Genomic DNA, 12,196 nt, shown 5'->3' with positions numbered 1-12,196 from the left:
CAGAAAAGGAGTCCCAAACGCATCTGCAGAAGAATGAACTCAGGAAAATTATTCCTATAGAACCATCTAACATTTCTCCTACCACTGGTCCATTCCTAAGGTTAAAAATAAATTTCATTTGGAATTTACATGCATACAAAATTGTCATTATATTTAAATGGTATCTGATATGTTATCTTGATTATAAGGAACATCCCAGCTGTCCCATGTACAGCATCCTTTACAGCAAAGAAATTTATTGAGACATTTGTGTTCAGATATGTTATCCCATAAGGTATATGGTATTAAAAAAAAAAAAAAAATCATAGAGGTACATATTTGACAGGAAAGGTATTCTAAGGAATAAGTCAATATATGGGTATTAAAAGTTGGTTGCACTCACCACACACTAAAAGGTTTTAGTCAAAATTGAACATGTTAACAAATGCACATTGAGAACACATTATTTAGGGTGGGTGTGGAAATTACCATGAGTTGACTTGAAGTTTTGTCTTCGGTTTTGTATAACATTCACACTACTCCTCAGCAGCCACTGAACCTGTCCCCTTATAAGATCATTATTTTAATTTATATATACATTTTTTTTATTTTTTGGGAGACCATCAAACCCTATTCAACATCCAGCAGCAGACTTGTCACTCTAATTCTCACATCATCTAAATACTTTTACCAGAAAAGCAAACAAGCTTATGAAGGGATGTTGTTATAAGGTCCAGCCTGGAGACTATGCAATGGTGAGAAAATTCTTACAATTAAATGTCTCATAGATCAAAGGCAAGACCCGTCCCTGTGAAACAAACCAATTGAATTAATGCGTCTCACTGCAAGAAGGTTTCCGACCTGGTGGTGATATCAGTTGAAAGAAAAAGAAACTGATGCAGATAAATATTGTGACTTTGATTTTAACTTAATAAACTTATTTGATGATGGGCCTGTCCAGGGCCCCCACACAGACCAAGACAAGGTCCACGGAATCGGGGGGCATCCTTAGTGGTGTCCCTGCGGGTTGTGGGCAAGAAGAGGTCCACGGAATCGGGGGATACCCTTAGTGGTGTCCCTGCGGGTTGTGGACAAGGTGTAAAACAATGATACCCATGAGTGACTAAGTTTCCCATACACTCGCTAACTGAAGAAGTCATTTTTGTTTTTTTAAGTTTTCATATTTTTATAGTGAATGAGGGTTACCAGGGATTGGTTGCTGGCAAGGACAGTGTGTATAGTTATCAAAGAGGTATTACTAGAGTCATGGTGGTGTATTCTACTTCTGCTTTTAATTTAATCCCACAAGTATAATCATAACAGACACACATATACATCATACTACTGATGTTCCCAGGTTTCAGTATGCATCAGAGGATGGTAATAAAATACTGATAGCCAATATGTTAAACTAATTAGAAGGTTTAAAATAAATATATGATTAATAACATAAAAGTAACTGAGAACGCCCACACCAGAACGATTGATAGAATACATCTAGTTGAGGTATCAGTAAAGAAGAGGCATTCTAGATAAGGATGGTAATAATGGTGCAAACATAATATCTATATGCAAACTGACATTTCTTTTTTAAGACGCTCATCATGAGCTGACAAAAAGAACAATAAGATAAACTGATTGTTGGTTATATTGTCATCTACGGTATCACTCCGGTAATGTTGGGTTAATGGCTACTTATATTTGCAGTCAAATCAAACAACACTTAATTTTCTATGTAGGATTTACACAAGTGAATCTTATAAGGTTACTGACTCTCCCTAGGTTTAAAATTGGTAAAGAGTGTAATAACAGGAGATATTTTTGAAGTACAACAAAACATGTAGTTATCATGTGACAGAGTTGGGTGTGCTAGTATAACATCTAGATAAAAAAAGGGTACTCATTGAATTGTTTCTTATGATGTTTTCTCAAACATACTGTCTCATAAGCCATGGACATTACCACAAGGATTATATTATATTTACAAACTTAAGGTTTCTAAATGGTTACAAACAAGATCTATTGTAATAAAAATTACTTTTACTAATTAATACAGTGGTGATTCAACATGAAGATTTGAAAGTAACACTTGGTATATTAAAGAAGTCTCCGAGTTTGTATCTATAATATTAGTGATATTATACAAGTGAATCAATTATGCAAATGACCTAACAGGAAGTCTAGGTATAAATATGAGTACAGGCACAACACCAAGACACCTTGAAAAAGCTGACTGTGTTCAGTGAAACGCGTTGGTGTTATTCAGCCCGATCTGCTGATTCGCCTGCTGATTCATCTGAATGGATGTCCCATTACTGAGGAGTACCTTGCTTTTTACACCTGGATACAAACCACATTCTGGTTGAGGCTGTCTAGACCTGGTAATTATCACATCCAAAACCACAGGACATTTCCTGCAGCGGTACCCAGGATTTGAAATCCATTACAGGACTTCTCCAAAGGGACTTCAAGCCCATTTCAGTGCAGGTTTCATTTATCCATACAGTTCTAACCACTATTGTGATTGCACTTGGTCCTTATCCATACAGTTCTAACCACTATTGTGATTGCACTTGGTCCTTGAATTTGCAATATTTCAATGTTCTTAATTACAATTTTATCAATTTCATTGTGCCATTAAAATGTTTACTTATTTATTCACTTGTTATATATTTTTTTTACAAATATTTAGCGCTGCTTTATATCTTTCCTGTTGTTTTTTATTCATTTAGGGAGCCGACTACTCCCTCAAAGCAGCAGCTCTTGATTAAGTACACTCATATTAAGCGCTCCATAACTGACTTTTTTGTCAGTTTTTTTTCTCTTTTGTGCATAATATGAACTGGTTTGACAAAAATAGGGCATTTTGTGTGTGGCGCTACTTACTGGCATTGTACGAAATAGGGAATTACTATATACTGCAACTATGGTCAAATCAAAGTGGCTGTCTGTGAACTGGGCCCTACAACGCATACCGAGAACAAAATAAACCACAATGTATTAGAATTAACTGGAATGTACTACCTGGTGGCACACAGAAAACGCACACATAGAACTGGGATGTAATACCTAGTGGGATAGAGAACTGGGATGCACTACCTGGTGACATACAGAGGAATGGTATGTTCTACTTGTTGGCATACAGGGATGTACTAGTTGGTGGTATAGAGAGAGAGAACTGGAATGCATTATCTGGTGGCATACAGAGAACTGAGATGTTCTACTTGTTTGTATAAAAAGAACTGGGATGCACTACCTGGTGATATGCAGAGAACTTGGATGCACTACCTGGTGATATGCAGAGAACTTGGATGCACTACTTGGTGGAATAGATATAATTGGGATGCACTATATGGTGGCATACAGGGAACGTAGATGCCCTATGATTTGACACAACATGACATTGTTCCTTTGGCCACTATACTTTGGCGTACTGTGCTCTGGCACCACTATAGTATGATACAATTACATAGATCTATAATAATTGTGAAAATAATCCCAATGCTATATTTTCTGCTTTAATATATTGCGGATTTTTTATCAATTGGGTTATCCTGCATTTATGAAAACCCAATAAACGATAAACCACTTGGAATACAACAAGATAACTGCTACTCTCTCTCCTGCTTGTTGTGTACTATTATATTAGGTGTCAGTAGTAGCACCCTCTTATGCCAGGGGAATGTGACCAATAATATTTACAAACAAATAAGCATTTCAGGCAATTTTGGGGGGGGTTTCACCCTATACATTGTTTATTACATTACATTGGTTTATTCTCCAGTTGTTAACACAATTGATTGTTAGAAAATACAAGTTACATTCAGAAAATAAACATTTCTTCACTTTTAAACATATCAACGTGATACAAGTTCAAGTGGCACATTTTTCGATCAGATCCCTGGAGTGACTCCTCATGTGATTTAGCAGTGTTATATTTGTAATAAAACACTTGCTGCATTCAGAACATGTAAATGGTTTCTCTCCTGTGTGATTCCTCTGATGTAGAACAAGATTTGACTTTTGGATAAAACACTTGCTGCACTCAGAACATTTATATGGTTTCTCTCCTGTGTGAATCCTCTGATGTACAACAAGTTCTGATTTTTGGATAAAACACTTGTTACACTCAGAGCATTTATATGGTTTCTCTCCTGTGTGAATCTTCTGATGTCTGACAAGATTATGCTTTTTGTTAAAACACTTGCTACAGTCAGAGCATATAAATGGTTTCTCCCCTGTGTGAATCCTCTGATGACAGACAAGATGTGATGTCTGTGCAAAACACTTGCTGCATTCAGAACACTTATATGTTTTCTCTCCTGTGTGAATTCTCTGATGATTAACAAGTTGTTGCTTAGTTTTAAAACACTTGCTACATTCACAACATTTAAATGGCTTTTCTCCTGTGTGATTCCTCAGATGACTCGCAAGGTGGTGCTTGTTGGTAAAACACTTGCTGCATTCATAACATTTAAATGGTTTCTCTCCTGTGTGAATCCTCTGATGTACAACAAGTTTCTTCTTCTCTGTAAAACACTTGCCACATTCAGAGCATTTAAATGGCTTCTCTCCTGTGTGACTCATCTGATGTCTGATAAGTTGCTGCTTGTTAAAAAAACACATGCTGCATTCAGAACATGTAAATGGTTTATCTCCTGTGTGAGTTCTCTGATGATCTAGAAATTGTGCCTTGTCTCTATAACACTTGCTACACTCAGAACATGTAAATAGTCTTTCTCCTGTGTGACTCCTCTGATGTCTGAGAAGATGCTGCTTCCCAATAAAACACTTGCTACACTCAGAACATGTAAATGGCTTCTCTCCTGTGTGAATCCTCTGATGTATGACAAGCCGAGATTTACATGTAAAGCATTTGTCACACTCAGAGCACAGATGTGGTCTCTCTCCTGTCAGACTCATCATGTATTAGATGAGAAACAAATTAGCTGTAGAAGGTTTCTCCTATCCACAAAATAACAGTTTTATTAAACTACCAGAGGTGTCAGGAGAAATGACGTCTGTAGTTGATTTGATCAGAAATCAATGTCCATTTCCACAATGTCTTCTAAAATGTCCTGTATGACAGATAAAGATTATATTAAAAAATATAAAAGTTACTGAAGTACATCAACTTTTACAGTTACAGTGCTACTGTATAGAAAGAACATGATACAGGTTGAGCATCCCGTATCCAAATTATTCCGAAAACCATACATTCCAGAAAGTGAAAAAATTTTTTTTTTTATAAAAACTTACTGGGGACATCTAACAGCACTACTGAGGGAATGATATGTAACTGCCACTATATATGTGCAAGACAATGATTGCTTGGCATTTAAATTCAGTGGCTGAGATTGTACACAAACTTTGTTTCATGTTTTGAAACCTTGTTTTATGCACAAATAAAATATATTTGTGTTTATTTCAAGTGTTTGATGTATATGTACAACATAAATGCAAGATACCTCATCATTGAAATATTAAAATATTCCGAAATATGGAATAATCCATTATCCAAAATTCTCCTGGTCCCAAGCAATTTGTATAAGGTATACTCAACCTGTATTACATATATAGTTACATAGTAGATAAGGCTGAATAAAGACTTGCGTCCATCAAGTTCAACCTAGGTTTTCATAGTTTATCCCTTGTTATATAGTATATACTGATATTTTTAACCCCTTCCCGACATTGCCTTTTTTGTTAATTTTTTTTTTTTTTCCTCCTTGCGTTCAAATAAGCGTAACTTTTTTAATTTTCTGGCTATATAGACACATGAGGGCTTTTTTTTGCGGGACAAGTTGTACTTTGTAATGGTACCATTTACTATACCGTATAATATTCTGGGGAATCAGGAAATAATTCAATGTGGGGTAAAAAAAAAAAAAACGCCATTCCACAATTTTGCGCTGGTTACGCTTTTTTTGGAGTTCATAGTTCGTTTAAAATGATGGGTTATCTTTATTCTATGGGTCGTTACGATTCTGGTGATACCAAACTTATATAGTTTTCGTTATGTTTTACCACTAAAAAAAAAATAGCAACTTTTACGGTTTTTCGAATTTGCGTCGCATCGCCATGTTCTGCGGCTTATAACTTTTTTATTTTTCCACCTACGGACCTGGGTGAGGGCTCATTTTTTGCGGGCTGAAGTGTACTTTTTAATCAATACCATTATGGGATATGGGCGACTTTCTGATCTCTTTTAGTTATTTTTATTTGGGTAGGCGATGCGACCAAAAAACGTAGTTTTGGCGTTGGGAATTATTTTCCGTTTACGCCTTTAACCGTGCGGGATAACTAATGTTATATTTTAATAGATCGGACTTTTAGGAACGCGGCGATACCAAATATGTTTTTTTTTTTTTTTTTTTTTTTGTGAAATGGGGAAAGGGGGGTGATTTGAACTTTTAATATTTTTTTTATTTTTTTTATTTTTAAACTTTTTTTTTTTTTTTTTTTACTTTTACTACAAGGCCCCCTAGTGTACTTGACCACTAGGGGGCGCGATCGCCTGTACTAGGTTCAGCCATAGAGCTCTATGGCTGAACATAGTGATTTTCAGCACTTTCTATTACATCCTGCCTCAGGCAGGATGTAATAGGAATGCTGACACGGCCAGCACAGGGGTCTACATTAGACCCCTGGCTACCATGGCAACCGATCGGCACCCTCCGATCTCGCCGCGGGGGGCCGCGATCGGCGCCGGAGGGGGGCACCCCCCTCCGATCAGCTATTTAAGCACTGCGGGCGCTTTGCCCGCGGTGCTTAAAGGGTTAAACGGCCACGATCGGCGAACTCGCCGCTCGTGGCCGTGAGAGCAGGTGCCTGGCTGTAATATACAGCCATTACCTGCTCTCTTTCAAGCCAGCTCACTCCGTGAGCTGGCTTGATTCCCCCGCAACCGACATATGAGGTAAATGTACGTCATATGTCGGGAAGGGGTTAAAGACATATTATGATTCTTATTTGTACCCCTGGATGTTTTAACCAATAAATGTTTGTCCAACCTTATTTTAAATGTATTTATTGTGTCAGCCGACACCACCTCACCAGGAAGAGAGTTCCATAGTTTGGCTGCCCTGACAGTAAAGAAATTACTTCTTCTTAGGGAACAAAATCTTCTTTCTTCTAATCTAAACTTGTGTCCACGAGTCCTAGAGTCCTTCCTTGTAGTAAAAAGGGTGTTTGACAGTTCCTTATATTGGCCTTTTATATATTTGTACATGTCCCCCCTTAAATGTCTCTTCTCTAGTGTAAACAGTCCTAATTTGCTCAATCTATCCTTATAGCTTCAATTCTCCATTCCCTTTATTAGCTTTGTTGCTCTTCCTTGGGTTTTTTCATTGTAGGGTGTATTTTTTATAGTGTGGGGCCCAGAATTGTACTCCGTATTCAAGGTGTGGTCTAACCAATGCTTTGTACAGTGGCATAATTACTTTTGAGTCCCTAGTTTCCATACCCCTATTTATACATGCTAGAATTCTGTTTGCTTTGTTTGTTGCTATATGACATTGAGAACTACACACCTTTGTTGTCTATTTGGACTCCTAGATCCTTTTCATGTACTGAATTTCCCAATGCCTCCCCACTTATGTTATATCTAGCACACTGGTTTTGTCTCCAAAGGTGCATAACCTTGCATTTATCCACATTCAACCTCATCTTACACTTTTTTGCCACTCATCTAGTTTATTAAGATCATTTTGAAGTGTAGAGGCATCCGCAGGTTTATATATGTATGTATATTGTGGTAAGATGGGTCACCTCTCACTTGAATTTCCCACATTCCCATGGGATCCTCTCCATCAAAGGGACACTAGAGCAAAATCCTGTGCAGGAGGTTTGAAATGCCAGGTATTCCTGGTTGCACTGATCTAATGACCACTGAATGTGAGGGTTTAAAACTCATCCTTCTTTTGCTCATGGCACTGATAACAAAAAGTGACCAGTGTGTAGGCTGGAGCCATATTAGTGCCAAAGTCAGCTCCATCATAGTATCTTACATATTACTCTGAGTATCAGGTTAGTATATATAAAGGGGTATCCAGGTGGCAGCTCCATCATAGTATCTTACATATTACTCTGTACATCAGGTTATTATATATAAAGAGGTATCTAGGTGACAGATCCATCATAGTATATTACATATTACTCTGTGTATCAGGTTAGTATATATAAAGAGGTATCTAGGTGACAGCTCCATCATAGTATATTACATATTACTCTGTGTATCAGGTTAGTATATATAAAGAGGTATCTAGGTGACAGCTCCATCATAGTATCTTACATATTACTCTGTGCATCAGGTTAGTATATATAAAGGGACATGCTGAATTCCTTGCAAGGAGCATCCCTCCAGCAATTGGTGAGGGAGCCCTCTCGTAAGGACGCAATATTAGACTTAATACTTACAAATGGTGACAGAATATCTGACATAAATGTGGGTGAAAACCTGGGATTCAGTGACCATCAAGCAGTATGGTTCAAAATAAAGACAGAGACTGACTCATCGCACACAAAAACAAAGGTGTTAGATTTTAGGAAGGCTGAATTTGTAGAGATGGGAAACTCTGTAAGGGATTCTTTGGCAGAGTGGAAGAACTTGGAAGGAGTGCAGGATAAGTGGGAAAAATTAAAAAGTGCAATTCTAAAAGCAACAGAACTTTGTGTCAAAAGAGTTAGGAAAAACACAAGAAAAAGAAAGCCATTGTGGTTTGCAAAAGAAGTAGCAAGTATTGTGAAAGCAAAAAAGTTGGCCTTTAAGAAATTTAAGCAGACGCAGAAGAATGAGGACAAAGAGGTGTATCTTGTTAGACAGAAGGAGGCTAAGAAGGTAATCAGATGTGCAAAAGCACAGGCTGAAGAGAAAATGGCCCAGTCAGTGGGTAAAGGGGGGAAAACTTTTTTTAGGTATATAAGTTAAAGGAGAAAAACAAAAAGTGGAATAATTAGACTGAAGACAGAGAGTGGAAGTTTTCTTGAGGGGGACAATGTAATAGCAGATCATATAAATAATTATTTCTGCTCAGTATTCACTGCTGAAACGTACCAGGAAAGACTAAAATATCTTAATATGTATACTTTAGAGCAGAGAAGGGAAAGGGGGGACATGATAGAAACTTTCAAATATATATTAGGGGCTTTAACAAGGTACAGGTGGGAGACATTCTTCACAGGAAGAGGAGCAACAGAACACGAGGACATGCACTGAAACTAGAGGGAGGAAGATTCAGGGGAATTGTGCGGAAGAATTTTTTCACAGAAAGAGTAGTGGATAAGTGGAATAGCCTCCCAACAGAGGTGGTAGACGCAAATACAGTAGTACAAATTAAACATTCTTGGGATAAGCATATTGATATCCTTACAAAAAAATAAGGATCAAATATGGTTTGAGGTAACATGTTTAAAAAAGGGGCAGACTAGATGGGTCAAGTGGTTCTTGTCTGCCGTCAAATTCTATGTTTCTATGTTTAAAGGGGTATCTAGGTGACAGCTCCATCATAGTATCTTACATATTACTCTGTGTATCAGGTTAGTGTATATAAAGTGGTATCTAGGTGGCAGCTCCATCATAGTATCTTACATATTACTCTGTGCATCAGGTTAGTATATATAAAGGGGTATCTAGGTGGCAGCTCTATCATAGTATCTTACATATTACTCTGTGTATCAGGTTAGTGTATATAAAGAGGTATCTAGGTGGCATCTCCAACATAGTGTCCTGCATATACTGTGTGTCAGGTTAGTATATATGAAGGGGAACAAATGTGGAATATCTTTAATTCTATTTTGTTGTTTTACAATACAATAACTATATAATACCAAACATAGAAAATACAGTTTACAGTAGCTCATACTATTATATATAGTTATATTGTTAGACAAACCAATAAACTAATGTTGGTGTAAATCTGTTTAAGTATGAACAAGACAATTGCTCCAAAATTTTATCTATACCGATATCTTCATATATCAGTATAATCTTATGTATAATATAATTACCTTACTCTGGGGATCCTTCCTCTGTCTCTCTCTTACTCCTCCGTCCTCCCAGCTTTCCAACCAGTAACTGATCCAGCAGCTCCTCCATCAGCCTATTTATAGTCACTCCTCCCCATCTCTCCCCAGTAGTTCCCAGGATGCTCTGCAGGAATTCTTACACTGAGAGGTGACATGTAAATTAGGGTAACATAACATTTGTATTCAGTCATTCACCACAGTCAGATTCTCCTGCCCAGCTCCTTGTCTTGCAAATAAGGAGTAAATATTCCTACGGTCACTTACTACAATGGGAAATGCTAATTACACCCTGGCAGGGTAACACCTTGTATTGTAATTAGATCACAGCAGCCTCTGGCCTCCTGTTATGTCACCAATGGGACCTTTTGTTTAGGAGTCACCTATTGTCCAGGCAGAGAGTCAGCAGAAAGTCCTGTCCTGCATATCAGCAGGCGCATATCATTTATTCACTGCTAAGCTATAACATAATTAGACATATATAATTACGGGATGCAGTTAAAATCCTGGCGGTCGGGATCCCGGCGGTCGGGATCCCGGCGTTCAGAATCCCGACGCCGGAATCCTGACCGCCGAAATGCCGACACATTCTCCCTCCTGGGGTGTCCACGACACCCCTGGAGGGAGAATAAAATTAGTGTGCCGAGCGCAGCAAGCCCGCAAGGGGGGGCGATCCACATCCCCCCCTTGTCGGCATTTCGGCTGTCGGGATTCCGGCGTCGGGATTCTGAACGCCGGGATCCCGACCGCCGGGATTCAATACTGAATCCATAATTACTGTAGTAGTGAAATTTTTGTACAAACCTGAATGACACGATGTTTCTCATGACCGTAGCATTTATAAAATGTAATCCTGGAGTCCAATAAAATGCAGAATTACAAATGTGAATTTTTTCCCCCATTCCCCTACAGCAGTGGTAGCCAACCCTAGCCCTCGAGAGCTACCAACTGTTCCAGACAACCTAGCTGCTCCACAGCTGCACTCATTAATCACTGACACATTTTAAAAGATACACAGATGGAGCTAATTAGCTCACTTGTGATTCTGGCCCTTATTCTGGTTGGTGCGGTAATATCCGCATGCGTTAGTCCCGCCGATGTTTTGTGTCTGCGCATGTGCAAAGGCGTCTCTGCACATGTGCGCGCGGGGCGTACGGCCAAATCCCGCATGAAATGTGAACACTCCGAACAGGGGGTGGAGAGGGGCGTGAAGGGCTATTTGAGCTCATTACCATATGCATACGCCCCGCATTTCATGGGCGTTCCCATGCAAACGCTGGGCGTACGTATGGTAATGTGGCCGTGACGCACGTGTAGGGGGTGGACATATGACATCGCCGGATGTCAGCTGCCCGCCCAGATCCCTGCTTTTGCACGGAGAAATGTCCGTGTGGTCTGAGGTTGCGGGAGCTGGTGGAGCACTCGGTCCTGCATTCGATGGTCTGCGACCATCGAATGTTGGGGAAGGTTCCCTGAGATGGAGGAGGCGTATTCCGTGAAAAATACACGTGCGGTCTGTTCGGCCAGCTTCTTACCGCGTACGGACAGAGTTGGCGATCCGTATTGTTAAAACTGAAATAACGCATCAATAATGATATACTTTTGTTATACTCTGTTTTCTCAAATATTGTTATTATTGCTGCAGATGACTTTAGCTTGTTGCACAATGTACTATTCACTGCGTATGAGGCCTTCCCTTTGCGCTAAACAGTTATAATATGTTAGAAGCAGCAGCCATTTTGTTAGGCATGACTTGCATATCTCGTTACAAGATGGCGTGTGGAGTCAGAATACTGCTGAAATAAGTAATTTCTTATGGAGATATTGTTTTGGATTTCTGGGTTTAAGAATGCCTTATTGATGTAACAGAGGACAAGGGCAGACAGCCAGTCTGCACAGTTTTGTCTAGAAATGAGAACTAACCAGATAACGGGGTACGCATGCGTAGACCCCAAGGCCTCCAGGTCAACGAGACCTCGAAATTTCTCTTCCTAGTTACCAGTCTGAAATGACGTGACTGATTATAATATCATTAATTCAATACTGACTGATCCAATCACATTTTAGGCCATATGAATAATGAAATAACTGAGCTGAATAAAGTATAAATATTGGGCATAAAGAGGGAGTGGTTAAGGCAGTTGAGAAAGAACAAGGAAGCACAGGGGGCTGGAGGTAATTATGAAGGAGGTTT

The 12,196-nt window shown here is 38.9% G+C and overlaps 1 protein-coding gene across 1 annotated transcript in view; it reads right to left on the bottom strand.

Annotated features, from left to right (window-relative positions):
* Nucleotides 1–5,034, bottom strand: part of LOC146073285 (uncharacterized) — a 64,078-nt gene extending 59,044 nt beyond the window's left edge. The window contains exon 1 of the mRNA XM_083180464.1: nt 3,862–5,034. Within this exon, the coding sequence (XP_083036590.1) occupies nt 3,862–4,905 (1,044 nt within the window). The 5' untranslated portion in view covers nt 4,906–5,034. The remainder of the gene's footprint in view (nt 1–3,861) is intronic.
* Between the last annotated feature and the right edge of the window lie 7,162 nt (nt 5,035–12,196).

The sequence above is a fragment of the Crinia signifera genome, chromosome 4 (genome assembly GCF_055691185.1).
Source record: "Crinia signifera chromosome 4, ASM5569118v1, whole genome shotgun sequence".
NCBI lineage: Eukaryota > Metazoa > Chordata > Amphibia > Anura > Myobatrachidae > Crinia > Crinia signifera.
This window is presented reverse-complemented; position numbering and strand designations above follow the sequence as displayed.